This window comes from Phyllobates terribilis, unplaced genomic scaffold (genome assembly GCF_046119375.1).
Source record: "Phyllobates terribilis strain yellow unplaced genomic scaffold, ASM4611937v1 Scaffold_11__3_contigs__length_659146591, whole genome shotgun sequence".
Taxonomy (NCBI): domain Eukaryota; kingdom Metazoa; phylum Chordata; class Amphibia; order Anura; family Dendrobatidae; genus Phyllobates; species Phyllobates terribilis.
Genome location: NW_027362771.1, coordinates 64,936,094 through 64,964,087, shown reverse-complemented (window position 1 = coordinate 64,964,087; position 27,994 = coordinate 64,936,094). Strand labels below are relative to the sequence as shown.

The 27,994-nt window shown below is 41.1% G+C and overlaps 1 protein-coding gene across 2 annotated transcripts in view; it reads left to right on the top strand.

Annotated features, from left to right (window-relative positions):
* PRELID2 (PRELI domain containing 2) overlaps positions 1-27,994 on the top strand; it is a 136,042-nt gene that overhangs the window by 56,476 nt on the left and 51,572 nt on the right. Inside the window, exons 2-5 of one of the 2 annotated variants that reach the window (XM_073651275.1) lie at positions 8,480-8,537; positions 11,641-11,714; positions 14,835-14,855; positions 26,058-26,218. In XM_073651275.1, the coding sequence (XP_073507376.1) occupies positions 8,480-8,537; positions 11,641-11,714; positions 14,835-14,855; positions 26,058-26,218 (314 nt within the window). The remainder of the gene's footprint in view (positions 1-8,479; positions 8,538-11,640; positions 11,715-14,834; positions 14,856-26,057; positions 26,219-27,994) is intronic. The other variant, XM_073651274.1, reaches the window with a different exon arrangement.

Below are 27,994 nucleotides of genomic sequence, written 5' to 3'. Positions count from 1 at the left end.
AAGGTATTTCTGGACTTGTCTTTGAAAGAACTGCATGTGCATATAATTAGTTTGGGGTATGAAACTCTGCTCACAGATTTAAGGGCTTCCTGTGAATAGGAAAATCAGCTAAACTGTCATATCTATGCTCTCACGTACTGCCTGAATTAGTAGGGAAACTTCCTAAGATGATCTAATTCTGGAATGGCTTGCTTCTCCCCTAAAGTGAGTCGAACTCCAGCCCATGATCTGTTTTTTCTTCCCCACAGCGTTGTATAAAGGTAGCCCAAGTGTGCACTTGGCCATTACGTCATAAAATCCTTCGCACTTGTTGCAGATTTTAGCTCTCTGCAGAATCCTCAGCATTCAGACATGTCAGGGAAAGAACTGTTATACTTTGCACTTACTGCAAACATTATCTTCTTCACCATCAGCATTGAGAATTACAGAAAAGTGAACTCCGCAATCAAACTAGAGGTCATTTTAATACAGTCTAGAGCAGGGATGTCAAACTCAAGCACACAGAGGGCCAAAATGAAAGAAAAACTTTGACAAAGTCGCCGGCCAACCAGTATACAGTATAATGGGCCTCATATAGTCCTCCATACAGTATAATGGGCCTCATATAGTCCTCCATACAGTATAATGGGCCCCACATAGTCCTCCATACAGAATAATGGGCCCCACATAGTCCTCCATACAGAATAATGGGCCCCACATAGTCCTCCATACAGAATAATGGGCCCCACATAGTCCTCCATACAGAATAATGGGCCCCACATAGTCCTCCATACAGAATAATGGGCCCCACATAGTCCTCCATACAGAATAATGGGCCCCACATAGTCCTCCATACAGAATAATGGGCCCCACATAGTCCTCCATACAGAATAATGGGCCCCACATAGTCCTCCATACGGAATAATGGGCCCCACATAGTCCTCCATACGGTATAATGGGTCTCATATAGTCCTCCATACAGTATAATGGGTCTCATATAGTCCTCCATACAGTATAATGGGCTCCACATAGTCCTCCATACAGTATAATGGGCTCCACATAGTCCTCCATACAGTATAATGGGCTCCACATAGTCCTCCATACAGTATAATGGGCTCCACATAGTCCTCCATACAGTATAATGGGCCTCACATAGTCCTCCATACAGATTAATGGCCCCATGTAGAAGGGATGTCAGTTCTGGTGTCAAGGGCCATATATAACAACCCTGGAGGCCAGATTTGGCCTATGGGTCGTAGTTTGACACGTATGGTCTAGACTCTAGAGGAAGCACTACACTTATTCACAAAGTAGAACACCGTACCATCCTCTGTCCCTCCACCATGGCTGCAGCTACTCATTGAAGACTGGAATCATCCATTCCAACATTCATTGGGGGTAGAAGCAGCATTTGTAATCTAACAGTGCTAAATATTATTGATAACATACCGTCCTTATACACCGGACAAGAGCAGAAGAACAGAGCGCAGATCTCGCCGTTCAGATATGTCGCTGTTAAAATTATGGTCATGGCACACAATATTGGTTTGAGGTTTATTCATTTTTTTCCTCTTTTGTGTCCTGAACACTCAATCCCTTTTACTTCATCTTCCATTTGTCTCCAGTATATTTAAAATGATACATTACATCATCTTCAGCTGATGCCTGGTAACTTCAGTGAAGAAAATGCTATCCCGCTTATGACCAGTAGGTGTCACTGTATCCATTGCAACTGGAACAAAATTCGGCTAAAACTAATCTCGTGAAGGATTTTTTAGGAATGAGTGATGTATATCATTTTGAGGCCTTGAGTATTTTTGCATATAAATGTAATTTCAATCTTAATCATGTTTGCTGTGCAAATAGAATACCCTCTGCTAGCGTTGCAGTAATTCATACACTATTTTTGCCAGAATGGCGCAATAGTTACTGTTAATAGAGTTAATAGTCGGATACATGAATGTGTGTAGTGCCATGAAGAGCTTTAGGATTACTGCCCTTCCTAGTGCATCACTGATCTATCGTGTTCAAAATCCACACTATGAAGGAATGTGTTAATGTGTTTGACCTAGTTTAGGGCTCTGTTCACGTCTGCGTTGGAGGCTGATAAAATGACACAGCACTAAACTGCTTTATTTTGTCTTTGTACTATTGTCAAGTGATGGAAGCGGTTAGTAGTCAGTTGGGTGCCGTTGGTTATCCACATGTGCACTACCATTACTTTTTATAATTTCTCTTCCTATAATGGAGCTGATATAGAGATTAAACCAGCACACTTGTAAGGGTACAAATCCTCAAGCAGTTTTTGCCAGTCTTTACACCACTACCCGCCAGCTCCAGCAACTTTTTGAAAAGTGAGCAGAGCTTGTTCATGAAAGGGCAAGGCCAAGCGTGCCCAACGAGTTCATGGTAACTTCAATAAATTATGACGGAAATATATGCCAGCTCCTCTTCTCACCATGGTACACTGCAAATAAAAGATGCTTTCTGCATTCATTAGAGGTGCACGCCTCTAGATGACTTCCCCATTTTTTATTACAGCGCCCTCCTAATTAAAAGCTTTTTCCCATGAACAAAAGTTAATTTTATTGACTAGATCTTGGAATAATAATTTCCACTATTGGATATGATTAAATAAAATGTTCCTGTGCTGAGATAATCTTATAAATGTGCCCCTGCTGTGTACTGTGTAATGGCTGTGTCTGACTGTGCAGGGACATGGTCTGATCATACCACACCACATCTCCTGGGCAGAGACAAATGATCAGACCATGTTCCTGTACGGTCAGACATGGTCATTGCACAACACACAGCAGTGGCTCATTTATAAGATTATCTCAGAACAGGAACATTTTTTTTTTAATCATATCCAATTGTGGAACTTATTATTCCAAGATCTAGTGAATAAAATTAACTTTTGTTTGTGAGAAAACTCCTTTAAGACTGATGTACAGAATGCCACTCTTAAAGGATCGAGGCCTATGAATAAGTTGGGAGCTTATTCTAGACAAATAAGATTTACTCTGATCATAGCTGTGGCAGTTGGAGCAGGTAAGGGAAACTGTCTCATCCAGAAATGCAATTTACCAACATATATAGGGGTAATCTAGAGGTAAATGGCATTTAAATCATGTCTAACTGGAGCAGCGGCTGCATGGAGAAAATTAAGCTATATCCTCCATGTGCTTAACGTCAAAGTGGCGGTGCAGGGAGCAGCTACAATCCCCACTTGCTATAATGTGAATGGAGCTCTAATGACGCCACTGCATTTTGACAACCTACACACACCCAGGTTGTTAATCAATTAGCCGGAAACTGATTACATCTGTGCTCACTGTGTACTGAGAGGTGAAGTCCGCTGCGGAGAAGCCGCCTCTGGCTTCCGCTCATCCGCCTCCGGCTTCCTCTCATTATGCAAATGAGCGCTGGCCTCCCTTTTTTTTTTTTCTCACATGCAGACTTTCTCCATAGAGGTTAGGTCTATGGGGAAAGCCCGCATGCTTACCCGCTGGAGAAGCTGAAATGCTGCGGTCTGGAAAGACGTGCCGCATGTCAGTTTCCGGGTGTGTGCCGCAGACGCATAGTGGGCAAGGGATTTGTATAAATCTCATCCACCATGCTGTAACATCTGGTCACTGTGGATTGCACACAGTGCACTTGCGCTGGGTCCAATCCGCAGTGAACACTGATCGTGTGCACATACCCTAAGGATATGTTCACACGTGATGGTATTGCAACATGTTTGGTGCATAAAATACTTAGTGTTTTACAGGATCAGCATAATTAATGAGATTTTTGAAGTCTCTTGCGCATGCTGTGTATTTTGCGCTCTGCTGCAGTTTTGACCGGATGCAGCATGTCAACTTTCAGTGTTTTTCGGCACTATTCTCCCATTGTAACATAATGCTATGTGTAGTAATGTGACCATTACTTTGATGTAAAAGCTTTACGTTGCAATTTTGGTGTCACATGATTCAAGTCTTCTGCTCTGCTTAGTGTATTTTTTTTTTTGTTGTTGCAGAATTACATATTTTTGCTTTTTTTATTGTTTTGTATCGTGACGGTTACTGCCCTTCAGTTATTCAAAAAATTTCAGATCTCTGTCCTATACAACTAAAAGATCAGCCAAAACATAGTTTGTGTTTAGCCCCATATAAATTTGTTTTCTGTATCTGCATTCCTTTACATTTTTTCATATATTTGCTCTTTTTACATTTACTTTATTATTTGAGGCCTTATTTTATTCAAGTTTTTTTTGCATAATTGTATGGTACATGTAAATTTTATGGTGAATATGTATATACCTAGGTTTTAGAGGTGGAAAATAGAGAAAAAAAATTTAAGCAAAAAATGTGGTCATGATGCACTGTTAAGGGGGAGGAGGTTTGCTGCTGACACTGTTCTAGGGGTAATGTCCCCCAACCTGGTATATATGCCCCCTTCTTCCTGTTATATGTGGCCCTCACCCCCCCCATCCTGGTATGCATGGCACCCCTCACCCCCCCATCCTGGTATGCACGGCACGGCCCCCTTCATTCCTCTTTAACGTCACTGCCTTGCACCCTCACACTGTGAGATGCTGTGCCGGAATAGTCACTGCTCCCCACACCGGGACTATGAACGTGGTGAGCAGTGACCATTCACTCACCTTAATATCTCGCACACTGTACCCGCAGCGCGGCTCGGCGGTCTGTGTGCCCGCTATTAAAGAGAATGAATATTCAATATTCCCCACGCCCATGGGAGTGGGTTGTAGTGAATATTCATGGTCTTTAATAGCGAGCACAGATGACCACAGAGCCGCAGTAGGAGCCGCGCTGCGGGTACAGTGTGCGCGCTATTAAGGAAAATGAATATTCACTGCTCCCCACCCCCATGTGGGCGTGCGGAACAGTGAATATTAATTTTCTTTAGGAGCAGGCACAGTGTAGGATGCAGCGTCTGGCTACTGCCTCCTGTTCCCCACTCCGCCGCCGCTCCCCCTCCACACCATCCACAGCCACGGATTATATGGTATATATATTTTTGGACTATAAGACGCACCCCACCACACATTTTTCTCCAAAATTTTGGAGGAAAAAAGTACGTCTTATAGTCCAAAAAATATGGTACTTTTTGGTTTTTTTCCTTATAAAAAAAAATTCTGTTAGGACTAGAGGTCTCCAATAAAAAGCAATGCATATTAGTTTTGTGTGTTTTTTGTTTTGTTTTTTCACTCTCACCTCCCCCACCCCGAGCCAAATAAGCCTTGGTTAAAAAAAAAAAAATTATAACTTTGGTAAAATGAATGTTAAAAGAAACTAAGAAGTAAACATGTTTTTTTAAGTAAAAATTAAAAATGTAATCCTCACCCAAACAAAAACCTTTTTTTTTCTCTAGAAATTATTCTGACATCCTCTTTAAAGGGAAACTTTCGGTAGGTTTTTAATATGTAATCTGTGAGCACCATAATGAAGAAGCAGAGACCATAAGTACAGCAATCTGTCACTTACTGGGCTGTGTTTAGCTGTTTCAATGTAATCAGTGTTTTATCAGCAGGAGATTATCACTGCAGGACAACTGGCCTCATGCATCCTAGTCCAATCACACCCCCAGCACTAATTAGCAGTTTTCTCTCATTATACAATAGTGAAAAAGTCAGGAAAACTGCACACCATCAAAGAGTTGTAGTGCTCAGAAGGATAGGAATAACTAAATGAGAAAATAACCTTAGGAACAAAAATGGAAAACTGATGACGCGTATGCTGTAAGTCTTTTAATTAAGCCGATAAAAAGCATGCAACAGAAAAACCATATATCCAACGGTTCGGCCTATTTGGCCCTTTTCCAGGTAATATGTCAGGAAGTGTTTCTGCAAGCGTGTACATACTTACAGCATACTCATTTTCAGTATACAATATACGCAAAAGCTGTGGTATAGGCGAGGATATACACTGCTCAACATCTGAGCTCTGCTAAATCTGCAACAGGGAAAACTGATTGTATCTCAACTGCTGCACACATAGTAAAGTAAGTGATACATCGCTGGAATCAGGTCTCTGTCCATAACTCATGCTGCTGTCATATTACATAGCAAAAACCTGCTGACAGATTCCCTTTAATATAATTCACCAATCAACTGGAGCTTCATCCTTGGCTGTTAGAAAGAGCTGAGCACTGTCTTTACGGAAGTTGAGCTGACTATTACCCAATAGTACAGGACACCAGATTTCCTTCATTTCAAACCAATACTAAATAACCAAAATTTACAATGTGGGATATGGTACCAAGGGAGTCCTCACAACTGGTGGGATTACGCCATCATCAAGCCTCTCTGTGGCTCCTTTGTCTCCCATCTAAAGAAATTTGTGTTAGGCCCCCAGATCTCTCTGCTTCATTAATACTTTTTGAAAGCCATATTGGTCCATTACCCAAGGCAAGGAGAACTTGGCAACCCATTTTATAACCTCAAATAAACTCTTCAGCCCGTTAAATGATCAAAAGACTACTCCCCTTCCACATCTCATCTGTAAAAGCATGGCTGCAAAAGATACATTAGATGTACTGGGAAGATATACACCATTCCTCTTTAAAAAGGATCTCTCCCCCCTGGCGCTTTAACAGAGGCTCATTACTTAGCTGAGAAGTTAGCCAGGGTGTTAATTCTCTCCCAGTGCCACCTGTCTGCTTCGACCCTTGGGGAATCACTGTTCATTGTCCTAATTTTAATATACCTCACAACAAGGTACAGACTCGTATAATATCGCAATTGCTCTAATCTTAAAGTGTGGCGTGCTCCTGTTTACATCTACAACCTGCACTGTTCTAATACCCCTTAAGTTGTCCCCTTTTTTCCTGTTCTTTTTATGGTAAAAAAATATTTCTATAAATAAAAAGAGAATTTAAAAAGTTTTCATACTAGAACAAGACTCTTTTTTTTTTTTTTTTTACATACTGTTTTTAAAACTACAATGCAATGTCATAGCAATAAATTGCATAACCTTTTTAGGCAATTTGCTGATTTCATGCTGCAAATCTATAACAATTTACAGTATTAATGGATCACGTTTTGAAAATCCACATCCAAAAAAAAAAAAATAAAATAACAAATTGGAGAAAATGCAGATCTTCGATTTTATGCTGGTGTTGAAATATTGTGAATTTTCATCACCTTCAAGCTCAAGAGGTGAAATCTTCATGTAATGCAATTTGATGTCAAATTGGGACCCATTCCAGTTTCCCCCCAGTAAAATAACAGCATTTATACTCTCCTACGGGGCCAACAAGATTGCGTGACATTGTCATGCTATCCCTGCGGTCAGTCAGAGCTGGCTTCACTCTTCTCACTGGCTGGCTGCTCACAGGCGGGGAAAGTAAAGCAATGTCATGCGATCCTGGGAGAGCTATTGCCGACGCCGCTGGAACGCCACCAGCTTCGGAGGCAAGTATAAGTGGTGTTATTTTACTTGGGGGAAACACAGGTTGAGAAGGGGTTGTCAGAGTAGTAGACAATCCCTTTAAGGAGAAAGAGACCATTTTGGAGGAGGAAAGATAATAAATAACATTGATCTAGGGATGTCTTTGTTCACATTGGCCCCTTGGTTTCCATTTAATGGACACCATGGGGTTCTGCTAAATCCGTTACATGGTGGATGTTACATGTGCCTTATGGAGCTCCAAGACTTATTATTAATAATAATAGGGTCCTTCTGGTTGTATTATAGCTTCTGTTCTGCAGGGACAGCCAACAGAGGCTATGCATGGAGCCATTGACAGCAGTGTGAACACAGCCTAAGTGACATGTACAGTAGTAAATCTCTGGACTGTGGCTTATATTGTCTGCTGTGTTGATGTAAGTATTAATCACCGTGAGGATTATAGATGGAGGCTCTCTTACCTGCTCATGTCACATACTTGCCATGAGAACAGATACTTATGGCTTCTCCTGTTCCCATGTGTCGTTTGTTTCATGTTTTCAAGGATGCTGTCAGATTCTCTATAAAAAGAGCTCAATTAATCATCACAGACTATGCCCTCAGGTATACAGAACATTAGAAAGCAGCCAAGCAAGTGCTGCTCCTGGACATCTTTATTGTCCTTTTTTTCAGGGACTGTATTGTTCTAGTCTCTGGAGAGACGACTACACACCGCATCAGCAGAGTAAACTAAAAACATACGTTTTCAGACACACTTGTGTATTCTGCACAAAGCACAGCAAGACATCATTATCCCCAGCATTATAAATTCTTGTATTGTCGCATCAGTGTTAACTGATCCTGGATTAGAGATGACAGGACCTAGATAGCGAGCAATGTAAATTCACCCATTCCAAAAACTCATGTTATCTCATGCCCGTCACTACCAAAATAAAGGCTCATCTTATTCTGTGACCCATATCGTGTACCCTACAATTTCTCATCACATATTCTAGGTCAGTGCATATGCAAGTTATTTACTACTGTATAAAGACTGACTTGTACCTATTAATAATAGTAATATTTTCTTTTTTTTCCTCTTTTAGTACCCTACTCCTTTAGAGAAGAATGTAACTGCAGTTACAACTCTGGAAGAACAAATAGGTGAGCATTTATATCAATAAAAGTACCAGAACCAGTGGTCGGCGCTCACAGCAAGTGAGCAATTCTGCTACACACAGGCGATCTGATGATCACCTATGTGTAGCACAGGAGATCAGACAAGTGCAGCTTATAATCTCCCATGGAAACTATTGAAGCATGCAAAATATATATATATATATATATATATATATATATATATATATATATATATATATATATATATATATATATATATATATATATATATATATATATATATATTAAAATAAAAGTTTAAATCACCCCCCTTTCGCTCCATTCAAAATAAAAGCATAAAAAAAATCGCATATACACACTTTTGATATTGCTGCATTCAGAATTTCCCGATCCATTAATATAAAAAAAGAATTAATCCGATCAGTAAACTGTGTAACGAAAAAAAAAAAAATTAAACCGCCAGAATTACGGTTTTTTGGTCGCCGCTACATTGCAATAAAATGCAATAACAACATTGTATCTACCCCAAAATGGTATTAATAAAAACGTCAGCTCAGTGCAAAAAAAATAAGCCCTCACCCGGCCCCAGATCCCGAAAAATGGAGACGCTACGGGTCTCGGAAAATGACGCCTTTTTATTTTAAAAAACTTTGGATTTTTTTTCACCACTTAAGTAAAAAAGAACCTGTACATATTTGGTATCTACAAACTCGTAATGACCTGGAGAATCATAATGGCAGGTCAGTTTTAGCATTTAGTGAACATGGTAAAAAAATGTGGAATTGCACTTTTTTTTGCAATTTCACCGCACTTGGCTTTTTTTTCCCGTTTTTCGTACATGATATGGTAAAACCAATGGTGTCGTTCAAAAGTACAACTCGTGCCGCAAAAAAATGTTGACCGAAAAATAAAAAAGTTATGATTCTGGGAAGAAGGGGAGCAAAAAGCAAAAACGGAAAATGGCCCGGTCATGAAGGGGTTAATTTGTAATATTTTCACCACCATTAGATCTAGCCTTAAATGCGGTGTGTAAATCTACCTTACAATCTACCTTATACATAAATAAACCTCTTGGTCTTAAATCATATTTATGTTTAAAAAAAAAAAGAGTACTGCTTGCCATCCCTGGGTACTAAAGCGGCTCCTCACCGCTGCTCTGTCTCTGCATCGCTACAACGATAATGTCACGTTGACAGAGCTTCCAGTCATCTGAATGCTTATCTCTGTATATCCCTGCCTACACCACTGATTGGCAGCTTTCTGTATACACTGTGCATAGGCGGATATCTGCCAATCAGAGGTGGGGGCAGGGTTATGCAGAGATCATAAATATTGGTGACTACCTGGCAACAGGTTTACTAATTCTCTAGTGATAATCTCCTGCTGATAAAACAATGATTTTATCAAAACTACAGCAAGCAGCCCAGTAAGTGACACCGCTGGAATCAGGGTCTCAGTGTCTATAATATGCTGCTCCCAAATAATAATCTTGCGAAATGCTCGTCGGTGGGTGCGGTGTGTCCCTGGTTATTTGTCTTACTCTTGCCTGGCACTAGTACGTTTGGAGATTTTTTTTTATTCTATTGTTCGTCTTACTTGTATCACTTTTAGTACCCACTGTCAATGATGTGTATGTGTGGCTTTCTGAGGTGGCTTACCTTGACAGGTCCTGGTACTTGTGCCTTGCTTCCTGAAGTCACTTGTATGCATATGTAATGTACCAGAGTAGTAGGGCCAGGAGGCTCTATTAGGCCCAGACGTAGGTGCCTTGCGGTGGTATGACTCTTCTGCGGTGCTGTGCAGTTTGGGGTGTCACGGTGCTCCTACCTGGTTCCTGGCGCTCCAGACCCATTCACAGGGTACATCTAGCAGACTTTAGAGGTAGGGAGGAAGAAGGCAGATCAGACCTTGTATGAACAGTTCAAATGGTTTACTGCATCACAGATCAAGGAATCACAGCTTCTCCAGCATTTAGCTGCAGTACTGGTTTTCCATACAGGTGCCATCTGGATGGCAACAGGACTGATACTCTGATATGGGAAAAATATTTGGCCTTGCTGTTATGGCTCTAAAATGACTGTCTGGCAAGGTACTTAATCCTGGCAGCCCTTGTACCCTACACCTTACCTCTAGTCGGGCTTGACTCTCTCTAATTGCCAACTGTCAACTCCCCCTGGTCACCATAGTGACCAGAGTATAGACGATGTTGATCAGACATCCTCCAATACAGTCCGTTGCCGACCCTTATACCACCACCTGCTGGTCTCCAGTGCTATTACAGAGCAACATTTTACATTTAATTTATCAAAATGACACAAGGCAATACATCAAAGTATGACTTATTCCACGGGCTCATATGAATGTAGAAATGTTTGTAATGGCCCCTTTTGGGTCATTACACATATACATGACCGATTATATACCTGGTGTTGTGTGTACACACATGGGTCTTTTTTAATATATCTACTAGGTGCTCTCTTCTCTTTTTAACCTACCTGTGATGTCCTCTCATTATAACTGTTATTTTTGTCTTTTTTTTTTTTTTACCTAATAAAATTAAATTGCTGTATTACACTTTTGCTTTCGTTTCTTTTAATCTGGGTTCCCAAATAAGGGGGCAAAAACCTGGTGACAGATTCCCTTTTAAAGCGTTACTCCCATCTTCATAGATGGGTACTGGTGGATAGTGGTTTTAAAAACAAACCCTCTTGCAATCTACTGTTAAGTTTGCAGCCGTTCTTGAGATACAACCATTTTTTTTTCTTTGTTTACAGCTCATTACCTAGGAGGTTGACCACCAGCTTCAGTGCAGCGCTTACAAGCTCTATAGAAAAAAGCATTTAAGCACTGCTCATGGGCGACCACAGCTTCTCTTCTACACAAGTGTTAATATCTATAATACTGAAAATGTGAACAAGCAGTAAATTGCAAATGTGCTTCTTTTTACAGGCACTGTCTGACATTATCCTTCTATGAAGATGAGAATAATCCTTTATGCACAAAATCTGCTAATAAATCTCCCTGTATGTTTCCATAAATGCTGTATTTGGAAAACATTAGTCATGTGTAATTACAATGAAGGATATTTAATGCTAATTCTTGTATGTCTCTCCCTTTTGAAAAACAGACGCTTCAACAGGCATTGTGTATAGAAGAAGAATTGCTACCTGCAATAATATCATTCCATCCTTTCTGAGAAAGGTAACTCATGTTTTTAAATATATATACTGTATCTATACATATGTATGGTCAATAGTATGTGAAAAAGGGAAAAACAGTGGCACTCACCGAGTCGTTTTATCTTCTTTTATTCATGTCGCCATTTAGACAAATGCATTATACGGCTGGGGAGGAGAGCTGGAAACACTAAGGTGACCACTGTTTCACGCACTTTTGCGCTTCTACTAACCTGGCTTCCTGACGCTCCTTATATGTGCTATGCGTAAACCTTTTGATACTAAAAAGCATTATTATAACATCAGCCAAAATACATTATATAAGTAATAATTTACCAGTGTGGCTTTTAGTACATGGGATTCAGGGAATATTTTAAAGGGAACCGGTCACCAGGTTTTCCCAATATAAAGTACAGCCACCACCTTAAGGCCTCTTTTATTGCATTTTAGGAAGCTGTACATAAATCCCCAAACCCCTCTGCATAACACAAATACCTTTTATTATACCCCCATACAGTCCGGTCCGATGGGCGTTGCTGGTCTTGATCCTGGGCCTCCTCTCTTCTCACAGCCTCTGTCCCCCTGCTTGCTTCATGTGGATGATGTGTCCTACGTCATCCACACAGCGTGTCCCAATCACGCTACTGCGCAGGCACACTTCATTCTGCGCAGCTGAAGACAGAGCAAAGTACTGTTAATGTGCATGTGCCAGCTTTACTTTCAGGTCATCTACGCTCTTTGGCCTTTTCCTGCACATGCGCTTTACAGTACTCTGCTCTGCCCTCGGCAGGGCAAAGAGAAGTGTGCCTGCCTACGCAGGAGCGTAACTGGGGGACAGTGTGTGGATGACTTATTACGCATCATCCGCATGAAGCAGGGCAGGAGGACGGTGACTGTTGGAAGAGAATAGGCAATCAGATCAACATCCGAGAAGCCCATTGGATCGGACTGCGCCATGTGTGTGTATAATAAAAGGTATTTTTTTGAGCTATGCAAAGAGGATTGGGGACTTGCAAACAGCTTACTAGAATGCTGTAAAAGAGGCCTTAAAGCTGGTGGTACTTTATAATGGGAAAACCTGGTGATAGGTTCCCTTTAAGTCAGTGGAATCAAGTATAGGCTTGCCTCGCTTGATTCCGCATATAACTAATATGCAACAAAACAATCCAAAGGTATTGATATTTGCAGGAATTTTACATGATAAAAGTCCTAGGAATGATAGTAATAAACTTGAGTTACTGTTGAGAAGAGAAGAAAAATGGATATTGAGGACAAACACATTAACTGTAATGATTAGAGTGCATTTTTATAAACCTTTCCTCCAATTGTGTATTAGCATAATGTCAAAATAATACAGTCTCTGTTATAATAATGTCCTTTTTGTATAAAATGTTTACACTGTGGGTAAGTGACTAGCAGGGTGGCACATACAAGGTATGTCAGGTAAGGTCAGTTGAAGCACAAAAGTTGTCGAAACGGCTATCACTTTAACTTTCCAACCCCCTTCCCAAGCTGTAGAATGGTGGTCAATAAAAAATAAAGAACTCTGGCAGTTTTTTTTTTTTTTTTTGTGCAGTATTGTTAACAGCTAAATCGTTTTAAGTTTAGCACCACCATCGTTAACCCTGACTAGATGAAGGTTGCCTCAATAAAAATTTTACACTATTTAAATAGCCCCGGTCATATGGTTTTTGATGGTATACATATGTGATCACTTCCTTTTTTTTTTTTTTTTTTTTTTTTTTTAGACACCAATTCACTTCTAACACAATACATTTTTTTTCTGCAGCCTTAACATTTTCCCTTTTTAAGCCATTTTTTTTTTAAATTTTAGCAAAAAAAAATGTTGATCTTTTTTGAAAAACAAAACTAGTAATTTTGCAGTTTTCACAGACTACTACTTCCTGTTCTTTCAGGAAGAGTTAATTTAGTAGCAGACAGGATTACAATGACATGTCTTTATACAGCTAATAAAACAGAATCCAACAATAACAATTGGTGATTACCCTACTGCCCCCTTGTTTCACAATGACCCGTGCACATGCTCATTAGATGCCTCAATACAAAAATAGGGTCAGTCTGTTCATTGCTGCTAATGTACATGTGAATTTTCTGAAAGGAAAGGAAATTAGACTAAAAAGTTCATAGGCCAGTGTGAAAATTGAAAGATTTCTAATTTTTATTTTTGATTATAGTTTGATGTGTGAAAAAAAACAAACAAAAAAAATACCTTTAGGACTGCTAGGTTGGAATTATTCTCACTTTTGGGCAAACCGCCTATGTTTTCCTTTTCATTTTCTTTCAATGACTGGATTGAATGATCCAATGTACATTTCATCATCCACATTCCAGACGGTCGGTCCGTATCTAATGTGTATGGCTAGCTTTAGGCTTCATAAACAGGGCGCTGGATAACTGACTTGTAAAATATGGCACCAATACAATTGCATTGCTCTACCTCTGTATGCCTTACAATTTTTACAGACATACAGTGGGGAAAAAAAAGTATTTAGGCTACCACCAATTGTGCAAGTTCTCCCACGTTTATACTGATAACAAGTTCAAACAGGTTCCAGTACTACAGGTAATGAGTGGAGGACAGAGGAGCCTCTTAAAGAAGTTACAGGTCTGTGAGAGCCAGAAATCTTGCTTGTTTGTAATTGACCAAATACTTATTTTCCACCAAACCTTTAAAAAAAATTATTTCCAAATCAGACAATGTGATTTTCAGGATTTGTTTTCTCATTTTGTCTCTCATAGTTGAGGTCTACCTATGATGTCAATTACAGGCCTCTCATCTTTTTAAGTAGGAGAACTTGCACAATTGGTGGCTGACTAAATACTTTTTTTTCCCCAATGTAGTTTTTTAGAGAGCACCAATTTACTTTGAGAACTTTGCAGAAAGCTGCTTCATAAGACATGCATTTCTCTGCCGTACCCCTATTGGTTTTAGGTGCACTTGCACTAGTCTGAGCGGTCATTGGTGAACCACCCATTAGCCGATAAGTGTACATACTCTCTCTGTAATAGACAAGTAGTGTGACCTACAGATGTCTGTCCTGTGTAAGTAAGAAAGCCATGATATGCAGAGTACAGTGTGCAGGCATACAACTTCTGTTTGACTTTTTCTTTCATGCATCATCAGCCCAGAGAGTGGATTTTCAAGGTAGGAGAATCGTGCCGTTACCATTTGCCGAGTTCTGCCTGTCAATAGTCTTGCATGCAACGGTTGGCAAAAGGGAGGTCTATTGAAATCCATCATTTTCAATGGGCTATAACCAGCTGGAAGCAACTCCAAATGAATCATGGAATGGGCAGATAATTTACTTAGCTTTTTAGCAGTAAAGGGAATCAGTCTGGGGACTAAGCATTTTGCATAAATGTTTAAACATTTGCCTGACCTCGCCATCATTTATTAAGGTCATTGAGTGCATATGAATACTAAGCGCTAACAGCAGTCGGTCAGCTTTCATCATTGCTTAACTATTAATCCTCGAGTCTAATTACAAGGATGAATACGGATTCTTTTTTTTCGACATCTCGTATTGCAGCAGGTCACACATTTTGCATTTAGAAAGCGCCTGTCATTCTGACTGTATGTTACAATGTCCTGATTACCAATTTATATAGTTCTCAAATAAAATAAAGAATGAAGTGACATATGTGCAATGTGCTTTAGAACATTGATGGACCTGTATACGTCCCAGAGGGCCACTAAAAATAACTTGTCTTGTGTGTGCTGGGGTGGTTCAGAAGGCACTTCAACTGTTGTGATGGTCGAAAAAATTGCATTTCAGGCATTTTGACCTATATTCTCGTTACGCTGCTTACTGATCGAGTTAATGAACTTTATATTTTGATAGATTGGACTTATACAAATCTAGCTATACCACGTGTATATTTTATTTTTAATGGGGGGGGGGGTTGAGGGTGATCAGAAACATATACCCACCACCACAATCCCCCAGTAAGCCTACATTAGGGCTATAAGACACATCAACCATTTTCCTACCAAATTTGGGGGGGAAAAAGGTGCGTCTTATAGTCCGAAAAATACTGTATATACAGTGGGGAAAATGAGTATTTGATGCAACTTTTCCCACCTACAAAGAATTGAGAGGTATGTAATTTTTATCGTAGGTATACTTCAACTGTGAGAGACAGAATCTTAAAAATCATTTGCATGATTTTTGCATATTTAATTTGCATTTTATTGCATGAAATAAGTATTTTGATACAATAGAAAAACAGACCTTAATATTTATTACAGAAACCTTTGTTTGCAATTACAGAGGTCAGACATTTCCTGTAGTCCTTTGACCAAGTTTGCACACATTTCAGCACGGATTTTGGCCCACGCCTCCATACAGATCTTCTCCCGATCGTTCAGGTTTCGGGGCTGTCGCTGGGCAACATTGAGTTTCAGCTCCCTCCAAAGACTTTCTATTCAGGTCTGGCTAGGCCATTCCAGGACTTTTAAATGCTTCTTACGGAGCCACTCCTTAGTTGCCCTTGCTGTCGGGTAATTGTCCTGCTGGAAGGACACAGCCATGACCCATCTTCAATGCTCTTATTGTGGGAAGGAGGTTGTTGGCCAAAATATCGCGATACATGACCCCATTTATCCTCCCTTCAAGACTGTGCAATCGTCCTGTCCCCTTTGCAGAAAAGTGCCCCCAAGGTATGATGTTTCCCCCACGATGTTTCACGGTTGGGACCGGTGTTCTTGGGGTTGTACTCATCCTTCTTCTTCCTCCAAACACGGTGAGTGGCGTTGATGCCAAAAAGTCCTATTTTGGTCTCCTCTGACCACATGACCTTCTCATATGCCTCCTCTGGATCATCCAGATAGTCATTGGCAAACGTCAAATAGGCCTGGACATGTGCTGGTGTGAGCAGGTGGACCTTGCGTGCCCAGCAGGATTTTAATCCTGGACTGCGTAGTGTGCTACTAATCGTAATGTTTGAGACACTTGTCCCAGCTCTCTTCCGGTCATTGACCTCGTCCTCATGTGTAATTCTGGACTAATTCCTGACCTTTCTCAGAATCCTCTTTACCCCACGAGGCGAGAATATGCATGGAGCCCCAGACCAAGGAAGATTGACAGTCATCTTGTTTCTTCCATTTTCTAATAATTGTGCCAACAGTTGTTGCCTTCTCCCCAAGCTGCTTTCCTATTGTCCTGTAGCCTATCCAAGCCTTGTGCAGGTCTACAATTTTGTCCCTGGTGTCCTTAGACAGCTCTTTGGTCTTGGCCATGGTGGAGAGGTTGGCGTGTGATTGATTGAATGTGTGAACAGGTGTCTTTATACTGGTAATGAACAGTTGCAATTAATACAGTTAATGAGTGCAGAGTATGAAGGCTTCTTAAAGAAAAACTAATAAGTCTTTGAGAGTCAGAATTCTTGCTGGTTGGTAGGTGATCAAATAATTAAATTGCATTTTATTGCATGAAATATGTATTTAAAAGTCATACAATGTGATTTTCTGTTTTTTATTTTTAGATTCTGTCTTTCACAGTTGAAGTGTACCTACGATAAAAAATACAGAAATCTCCATTCTTTGTAGGTGGGAAAACTTGCTAAATCGGCAGAGTATCAAATACATATTTTCCCCACTGTACATACACTGTGTATTGCTTGTTCTATATACAGCGATACAAAAGTATTGGGCAGCGCAGTGGCTCATTGGTTAGCATTGTTGCTTTGCAGCGCTGAAGTCTTGGGTTCTATCCATGTTTGCGTAAGTTTCCTCTGTGTACTCCGGTTTCCTCCCACACTCTAAAGACTTACTGATGAAGCTAAACGTAATATGGACAAATCTTTACTACCCCGCTTAGTGTGGTTCGTAAACTATGATCATGAACCTTATCATGGTCCTATGTTATACAAATGGCAGCCCTCACAAGTAGGCCCCGGGTTTTTTTTTCTGAGCTTCCGGAACGTTCTGGTCATTAGTAGTGTTAAGCGAGTATGTTCTGTCCGAGTATGCTCGGGCCGAGCTCCGAGTATTTATAGCTGTTCGGTGATATGGTTGAATTGCTCCCGTGTGCATGATTTGCAACTATTTGACAGCTTTATTACATGTGAGGAATGTGTCAGAAATAGACATTCCTCACATGTAATAAAACTGTCAAACAGTCGCAAATCATACACACGGGAGCGATTCAACCATATCACCGAGCACGCTGTAAATACTCGGAGCTCGGCCCGAGCATACTCGGCGAAAGGGTTAACAGAACATACTTTCTCATCACTAACTACAACCCATGGAAGTGGGTTGTAGTGAATATTCATGGGCTTTAATAGCGGGCACACTGACAGCTGAGCACAGCAGGAGCTGCGCTGCAGCTACAGTGTGCGCTCTATTAAGGTAAATGAATGTTCATTGCTCTTCACGCCCATGGGCGTGGGGAGCAGTGAATATTAATTTTCTTTAGCAGCGGGCACAGCGTAGGCTGCAGCAGGCGGCTGCTGCCTTCTGTACCCCGCTCATCCCCCACACCTCCCACCACCCACAGTATATAGTATAGAATATATAGTACTCGGACTATAAGACGCACCTTCCACTTTCCTCCAAAATTTTGGAGGAAAAAAGTGCGTCTTATAGTCCGAAAAATACAGCATATCCATCTCATAGAGGTCATATATTTAACATGGCCCAAAAGGAATCCCAGGAAGACTAAATAAGGTTAAATCTCTCTACAGTATTGTCATTAAATGCTGCCTGGTACTCAAAGTTCCTGATATCCTTGATGCGGGAATATAGATCTAGTTGGGAAGGTGAAGAGGTTTGCTTTCAATGGTAGGCAATCAAACTGCGTGATGTTGTCAACATATGTAAAAGCAATCAAATGGATTTCTTAGATATGGAATCTGATAACTTTTAATAACTGTTTCCTTCAGGCCAAGTGTACATATTCAGTATTTGGTGAGTTTTATAGCTCATAATTTGTAAGCCCAACCAGGAGTGGGTGATAAATACAGAAGTGGTGACGTGTTTCTATTATACTTTTCCTCTGATCGTTCCACTCCTGATTTTAGCTTACAAATACTGAGGTAAAAAAACTCCCCAAATACTCAATGTATGCACGTGGCCTTAAAGTATGACCAACATTTTTGGGTGCAGCAATGAATGTGGCCTCATTTAGTTGGCTAATTGGGTTTACTCATATATAGGCTAGGCCTACACAGAAAAATGGTTAAATTATAGCTTCCAACTGTCCCGAATTCAGCGGGACTGTCCCGCTTTGAGGGCTCAGTCCTGACACGTTAGAGCTTTGTCCTGGCTTCTGATAGAGGTGAGTATCTGATGTCTTCATCATTCTGTAGCTCCTCCTCGGGGGGCGGCGCCTCACTTCTCTGCTCAGTGCATAAATTAAATTATAATATTCACTTCTTCTCCCTCCTGAGATCGGTCCTGAGACTCAAACTTGCATCTCCATGTCCACAGGCTGCAGCTCTATCTATGAGCCACAGATCACAATGATACACATAGGAGAATTTGGTAATCTTGACCTCTATTGCAGGCAGTGAACCCAGAAGAAGATTCCATATGTCCATAGAGATACTGTACATTGTATAAAACAATGTATTTCTATGTTCCCTGCATACTGAGATGAAGAAAAAGTCAGATTTTTTTTTGTTCCTATAAAACTACTAAAAAAAATAATAAAAAGCAATCCCAAAAATATAATTTTTGTGAGTCTGCCCGGTATTTGAACCCACAACCTTTAACATTACAGGCAGGAGCTAAAGCTATTGAGCCACAGGCTCTGGTGATGTACTGGGGATAATTTCGTATACTTGATCTGTATTGCAGGCTCTTACTCCACAATGAAATTGTACTGATACATAGAAGTACACTGCAGTGTACAATTTATTTGTTTTCTGGAGGGAGAACAAAAGATTTTTTTTTTTTCATCCCATAAAATTACTAAAAAAATAATGAAAAAACATTTGATAATGAAAGTTTTTTTTAATGCATTTTTTTAAAATAATAAACATCACAAATCCGCAAATAACACGGACATATTTGGTGTCCCTTTAATCATAATGACCAGCACAACACCGCAATCAGATTATTTTCGGGAATCGGTAAATTACGTGATTGATACTTTTTTATTGGTTTAATGGAGAAAAAGTAGAAATGTAATGCTGAGGTAGGGTTCACACATAGCGTAAATGCTGCGTTCTTTCCACTGCTTTTTTTCTGCTGGTGTCCTCACTACAGAACGCAATAACAATCTTATTATTATTAGCGCCATTTATTCCATGACGCCTTACATGTGAAAAGGGGTATACATAATAGCAAACAAGTACAATAATCTTAAAGAACTGGTACAGGAGAAGATTGTGCCCTCGCGGGGAGGGTCCTGTCTACAAAGGATGGCTGAGGATATAGTAGGTCGGGGTAGAGCTGGTCGTGCAGCGGTATGGTGGAACAAGGGTTACTGCAGGTTTTAGGCTTGTTGGAAGAGGCAGGTTTCCATGGTAGACAAGAGTCTGATATGTTGGGGTACGGAGCTCCTGTATTTGGGTCTACACCCTGCAGTCTCAAAGGTCTGCTGAATTTCCCTCACTACCGCTGCCCCACCCCCTGGTACTGACATCTCCTGCCAGGGTAGAAAGAAATGGTAAATGGGGGTGGAGTGGGGTGTGGCCAAAATTTGCATAATTGGTCTCTCTCTCTCTGTTCTTCAAAAGTTGGAAGAGTTGGTTAAATAAAGGGTAAGGAGGGGAATGTATGCCAGTATGACTCAATTACCAAGTGATTAAGCAGCAGTAGAAAATACTTACAATTTCCTACACAAGCTAACACTTACTTGCTGGAGGCAATATTTCTCATGGGCTGACTGGCAAATTCATTTTAAGTGTTATTAATTTTCTGGTGAGACCTGCATGTTGTATGTCGTGCAGAAATGTCGTTTGTTCCCACGTGCCTCCACAGTATAGCCTTCCCTGATAAATGAATAGAGAGCGCTCAGGATCTGTTTAACAATTCTTACCGCTTTATTTTTTTCTAAAGCGGAGTGTAACTAAGCATTGTGTGACCAGTAAAGGGCAGTAAAGAGAGTGGGAAGCTCAATAAGCCTCAGTACTATTGTGATAAAGACCTTGAAAATCAATGTGTTCGATATGTTTAAATGGCGCGCATTTATCACCATGCGTTTCCGGGCTTTTCAATTCCCAATCCCTTTTGTTTGGGCTTGTTTTTGTGACTTCTTTTGTGCAGTGTGCATCCTCGTTCCCCTGGCTTTGGTAAGTGCTGCACATACACGCGTTGCTTTTGATGTACTGTAAATTCAGCTTTTTATTTTTTCTTTGGAGAAGAGCATCAGAAATCCAATGATGACAATAAAACATCCACTTAGATGTGAAATCTTCATAGATTTCAGGAAATTTTTCAAAGAACATTTATGTTAAAAAAGAGAAATGGATAATTTATTTTCACAGTAATTTTACTTGTAAGTTTGTACCTAGTTAGCGTTTCTAATTTTTCGTTCTTGTGGGTCTCATAAGACAGCATGGCCGCTTCCTGTATTGTTTACAAGGCACTTATTGAGCACTGTGGTTTAGCGATGCGGGAGAGCGGTTTTAACCATCTTCTCTATGGGGAGAGAATTTCCTGTTCTGCAGCAGTTGTATGCAGACAGGCCGATGGATAAAGATAGTGGCCTCATTTATCAAAACCAAATAAAAATGGTCTTGTAGCCTGTAGTAACAACAGAGAATTATTTAATCGCACACTCCAATTGAATGCAAAGTTCATTTTTTGCAGACAAAGTGAGACAGAATTAAACAATCAAACCGAGTTTCAGGTCGACAGTAGACGTTTCGGCCTCTCATATGGCCTTAATCATTACGTCGCTACTGCAAAAAGGAGAAGACATACAAGGTGTCAATGGAGATAATATATTACATTATATACATTTATCATCCAAGGTGAATGTAGAAAGAGCATGACTGTGAAAGAAGGGGGGGGGGAGAGGGAAAGAAGGAGGGGGAAACTGGATTAGAGGGGTGATCTAGAGAGCTGAGGAGTAGAGGAAAAGGGGCAAGGAGAGAGGATCACAGGACAGTGTACAGATATATACATTATATGCATAGCATAATATTTACAATCAGTGTAGCACCAGGGATTATCTTACTTGTTATGCTGTTCGAGGGCGTGCTAAAGCTTAGTAAATGGATCAAGGGAAAGATTTTCCAGGTGCACAGCTGCAATATCAAGGCAGTGTGATTAGGTATGCTGTGCAAGTTAGTAGCAGAGTATATTGGTGTAGCCAGGAGTATTCTTCTATACTTGCAGGGTGGTTACCTTAAGTTCACAGTAGATATGGGGTCACAGGGATCTATAAAATACAGTGCAATTGATTATTAGGGGTGAATATTGCGCTGACTTGTTGGTATAGGGACACAGTCCTGATGGAATTGTACCTTGTGGTGGATACCTGACTCGTTCCTGTGTCAGGTCTGGTCCCCTTATGGCATCCCCTGGAGAGGTGCGTCAGGCAGTGGTGGTCTAGTGGAGAAGAGCGGTACTCCCGCGCCTTGATGTAGCCGTCAGTGGTGGCAGTGTGTAGAGGCTGCATTTTTATGTGTGTCACAGCGGCGCCGGACCGAAAACGCGTCACCGGAAGTGACGTTATGCCAACTCCTTACTGTGTGCAGTGCTGAATACAGACGCTGCCTGAGCAAAGGGGTTGCCAGGGAGACCAACTGGGCGCATGCGCAGGGGGATAGGACTGTGTCCTTGCGCAAAATGTATTGGCTATGTAGCTGGCCATGAGAATTGATTTAACTGCAAGGAGTGGCGCTATGTGGGAAAAGGGGAGGGAGAAGACCTGGACTAAGGGGCTGATCATGGTAGAATCAAAATTAAAGGTGCAGGCACTCACCAAGGGGGTGGATTGCAGTCAATGTGTCTGTAGGAAGGAATAAATAGATTAGTGAACCCAATCAATTTCTCTATTTAGACCCCTGGGGGATAGTCTGCAAGGTGTAGATCCAATATGATTCACATTGTCTGAGTAGTTTCACGTTATTTCCCCCCCTCCTGGGTCTGGGTACATGTTCGATTACCTGAAAGCGGAGCTGTGCCACAGTATGTTTGGCTTTAGAGAAATGATCTGGTAGTGGTAACCAGTTTTTGCCACATCTAATGGTGGATTTATGACTCGCTATGCGGTCCCTGATACGCTGTGTCATTTCTCCTACATATAGGGGGCCACATGGACATTTCACTACATAGATGACAAAGTTCGAGTCACATGTAAAGAATCCGTTAATGGGATAGCTCTTTCCAGTTCTGGGGTGCGTGATGGTATCTGATTTAATAATGTTAGAGCAGGCGGCACAACCCAGGCAGGGGAAGGTGCCATGTTTCCGGGCACTGAGGAGACGTTGGGATGAGGTGATACGTGTGCTCCCTAAGTCAGCTCTGATAATTTTATCCTTAATGTTCGACGCTCTCCTGGTACACATTAGAGCTGGGGCAGTGAAGGCTGGTATCTCTGGGTACGCTTTTGACTGGAGGGGCCAATGTTTACTTATGGTGGTATGAACCTTTAGATATAAGTGGATGGTAAGTGTGAACAAAGGGCACCCTTTCAACTTTGGGGGTGGGGGGATTTGTCGTGGTGCGCTCCAGTGTCCTTGATCTCTTGCTGACCAGGATTTGGCTGGGGCAGTTCCTTTCCCAAAATTTTGACATTTCGTCTAAACGTTGAGGGATCAAGTTGGGATTAGAAACAATACGTTTGACCCTGTGAAATTGGGAACGGGGAAGGCTGCTATTAGTGGATTTTGAATGGCAGCTAGTGTAGTGTAATAGACTGTTACAGTCAGTAGGTTTTGAAAAGAGGTCCATGGTAAAGGTGCCATCATCCTCATGGATAACTAGTGTGTCCAAGAAGGAAATTTGTTTTGAATCATGATTCAGTGTGAACTGTAGTTCCTGCCTGATAGAGTTGAGTGTGGAAACGAAGGAAGTGAGTGTATCGAGTGGCCCTTGCCATATAAGGAAAATGTCGTCTATATAGCGATGGTAGTTGGTACAGTGGTTGATGAAGAGCTCATTAGAGTAGACGTAGTCCTCTTCAAATTTGTGCATGCTGGCGCTACATTCGAGCCCATTGCTGTCCCCTGTTGCTGTGCAAAAAATTTGTCCCTGAACATAAAGAAGTTTTCATGGAGAACCAGGGATAGTAGTTCGAGACAGAATTGTACCGAGTTGGGAGGTAAATTGGATTGTGTAAGTAGGTGAGATGAAGCTTCTAGGCCCTTGCTGTGAGTGATAGAGGTATAGAGGTTGCAGACATCCATCGTGGCCAACAGGCTGTCATGTGGGATTGCTGGCAGATTTTTAATATTATTCAGGAACTCACTGGTGTCTAGTATAAAGGCTCGTGTTTTTTTTTAACCAGAGGGGTCATGATTTTTTCGAGATAAATGGCCAGAGGGGAGAGGACGAAGTCGGTGGAGGCCACAATCGGTTTACCTGGTGGCTTGATTTATGGATTTTTGGTAAGATGTAAAAAAATGGTGTAATGGGGTGTTGGTTGGTCAGGAACGTTACTGTCTTAGGATCTATTGTGTTAAGATCTAAGTATCTGGTCAGTGTCTTTTTTATTTTGGCCTGGATGGTGAAAGTAGGGTCATTGTTAATCCGTCTGTATGTAGTTGTCTGATAGTTGCCGCTCAATCTCCCTAATGTAGGCGGATTTGTCCATAATCACTGTCTCGCTCCCTTTGTCGGCGGGCTTGATGACTATATGTCTATTGTGTTGCAGTGAGGTGAGGGCCTGTTTCTCTTCACTGGGTGGGGAAGAAGCCAAGGCGTTGTTGGTGTAGTAGGTCCTTGATATCCCTCTCTGAGTGCTATGGTCGTTTCAGCTGCATGGTTGGTGTGTGGTGGACTGAATGAGCTAGTGTTACGCAAACACAGGTTAGTTATGGAGAGCTTCGGGACAGGGACGCCCCCAGATGGAGGCATCCTGTTAACGGAGTTCTCGTTGGATAGTCCAAAATGTGTCTTCAGGCGGATTGTCCGGTAGAACCGCTGGAGGTCCTTCTCTAACTGGAACGCGTCCCAGTTAGGCGTCCGACAGAAGGATAAGCCTTTCTGTAGGACTGCAAGTTCAACCGGGGTGAGGGTGTATCCCGAGATGTAACTGTGGTAACAAGTCACTGTGCACTTTTCATTTTCTAACCGTTTTTAAAAGGTAACTAAACTTTCGAAATATTCTTTGATATGTTATAGCCACTGTACATTGGTGGTGTTTGATGGGGATCTATGGTATGAGACCTCTCCCCAGCGATCAATTAGACCAAGAATCAAAAACTCAGTGATGTTCAGTCTCGGTAGCAAATCTGTGGGTCCATATACACCTCTGCTTATTGTTAAGATGAGTCTCTCTGTCCCTAGTGGGGGTCTGCTAAACAAAGGCAATGGCCTGTCAAAAAACTTTAAAAGAAAACTTGTCACTAGATTCATGTTACGATTGCAGCCAGCAATGTGTTACTTTGAAATGCTGCAGCGTTTCAGAGAGAACGTAGTTTGAAAAGACAGCCAGGGACTATAGGGAGAGACCTGCCTAGTCCAACGTGCTCCCCAGCTGACTTCTTTTACTCAAGTTGATTGACAGGTCTCTGACATGCATGTACAGTTAGAGAGATCTGTCAATCAGCTGGAGCACGGCAGGTAGAAGGTGGCCGGGGACCTCGCCGGACTAGTCAGGTCTGTCCCTATGGTTCCCAGCCGGCTTTTCAAACTCTTTTCTCTGAAATTCTGCCACATTTCAGAGTGAAACATACCTGGCATCAATCTTGCAGCCAGGCTCTGATTCATGCTGTCCGTGTTTTGGGCAGTCTGAATCTAAAGACTGCTTCCCTTTAGATTTTTAAGAACTCTTTAGTAACGAAGCCTGAATTGTGGTAACTACAGACAGCCTGGCTAAGTTGTCTGTTTGCCAATTCTGATAAATGAGACTCCTAATGAGCTGTATGCAAACCAATAAATACCGTGTGTGAAGGCGTCTAGGTCCTAACAGGGTCACACCTATCTTAAATCTGGACTTGATGCAAGCCTAATTCTTTACCAACGTCTAATTTGGGACTTCTTGTCCTTGGAGCACCACTCTACTGTAATGGCTGATGGCTTTGCCTTTCTCCTGTGTAATGCTTGTGATTATGGCTTTTCTGCTTTGGTAGTGCTCATGTATACACTGCTGTAGTAGTACAAGGCATAAATGGGGGGGGGGGGGGATTTATCTCATGTAAGCATATGTATTAGACGAAAAGAAATAGATTACCATTATCCATTCTTTTCCTTCCAGATATTGTTAATGTTCTTGTTTACCCACAGTGGAGCATTCTTAAAGTACCTAATATATACCTAGAGGAAGAGTCATGGCTGGACATGAAAGCTCGGGTGATGAATTTGAAGACTCGTTGCCTAACATGGGTCCAATATTCGTCAATGATTGAAGAGTCTGTGTACCGGGAAAGCAAACATAATTCCAATTGGTAAGATTTCCATATATACGCGATTGCTGGTCATGTTCGTGAAGAAGTATTGTTCATGCAGTGTATAGCTAGTTATGTACCAGTGACGGCAGCAGCTGTATAGAATGTGACCTCCAATTACTAGTAATTATTGTAAATTAGTTGTATAGTTAGTTGTGCAAATCAAAAGTAGCAAATACTTTTTCTGTTAAAAATTGTATTAGAGTTTCAAGTAGAGATTTAAAGGAGTTTTCCAGCTCTGCTCACTTTGGGATGGGTTTGATGACGTCATGTCTGCTTGCCTTCTCCATGAGAACAGGACGGGTACGTACCTGCCCACCAAACTAAACTTTGAGGAATAAACCTCAGTCCTGTATGTCAACAACTCTTGATTCACATATACAATAACTTTTCACTAATTTTTAGATCATCCTGCTTAAAGGGGTAGTCAACTTGCATACAAATTCCATTTCTTAGAAGGGCCCCTTGACAATAAAGTGATTGCAAGGTCTTCCCTAGCGTGAATCTCCATCGATTTATCTATGTTTTGTTGAGAAATCTGACTGAAGGTGTTGTGTTTTCCTGATAGTTCCCCACAATTAAAGGGGTTGGCCACTGTATCTTCAACAGATGTGTTAGACATGATTTTATCTACATTTACTATTCTATAAGTGTTACTGGGTTCTCTTCCTGCTCTTGTTAGTTCACCTTTCCTGTCAAACTGCACAGCTCTCCAGTCTATAAAATGGCTGCTGGTGGAGGAGCATGTAACCAGACCTGTCCATCAACCTGTTGCCGCCCCATTCCCCCCCCCCCCCCCGCCCGCTCTCTGTACGAGTTGTTTATTCCAATCTTAAACCTCAGTATTCAGGTTAAATTGCTGTGTTAGCACTTTGCGATACATATGTGGGCTTTGGGTTGTAGATTGGGCACTCGGTCTCTAAAATGTTTGCCATCGCTGTTGTAGTACATTACTTCAATAAAGCGTGCATACTGCGATCTCTGGTGCCATTTTATTGAAGACGCTGTATATGCGAATTCACAGTGTTTTCCAAAAATGGCATAAAATTAAAAATGTACCAATAAAAATGCTCGCCACCCAGGCGTAGAACGGGTTCAATAGCTAGTACCTAAAGTACAGACCAAAAGTTTGGACACACCTTCTCATTTAAAGATTTTTCTGTATTTTCATGACTATGAAAATTGTACATTCACACTGAAGGCATCAAAACTATGAATTAACACATGTGGAATTATATACTTAACAAAAAAGTGTGAAACAACTGAAAATGTCTTATATTCTAGGTTCTTCAAAGTAGCCACTTTTTGCTTTGATGACTGCTTTGCACACTCTTGGCATTCTCTTGATGAGCTTCAAGAGGTAGTCACCGGAAATGGTCTTCCACGCATTGTGGACATGCCCTTTTACTGTCTTTTCCATGTGTTATGGCAAACATTAGGAATTTTCTTTGTGCGTATATACAGTTCTGTTATCCTATGGAAATGTATATTACACATGTATCAACAAATATTGGCGGTCATCAATAATACAGAGACCATTCACACCAAAATTTAAATATACCCAAATAAATGTAAATCCCCGAACTGACCTCTTTTCAATATTAAATGTCATAGTCAGCTATCTTTACCTGAAACAACTATCACTAAAGCTTTTACCACCTATCAACCTGCTTTCTCCGATTCCTGAGTGGCAAACTGAGATAATTACTGAGGAGCACTTTACCTAACTATGATAGATTGCTACGTTCCGACAATCCAAGTTTTGCCCAGCTTAGT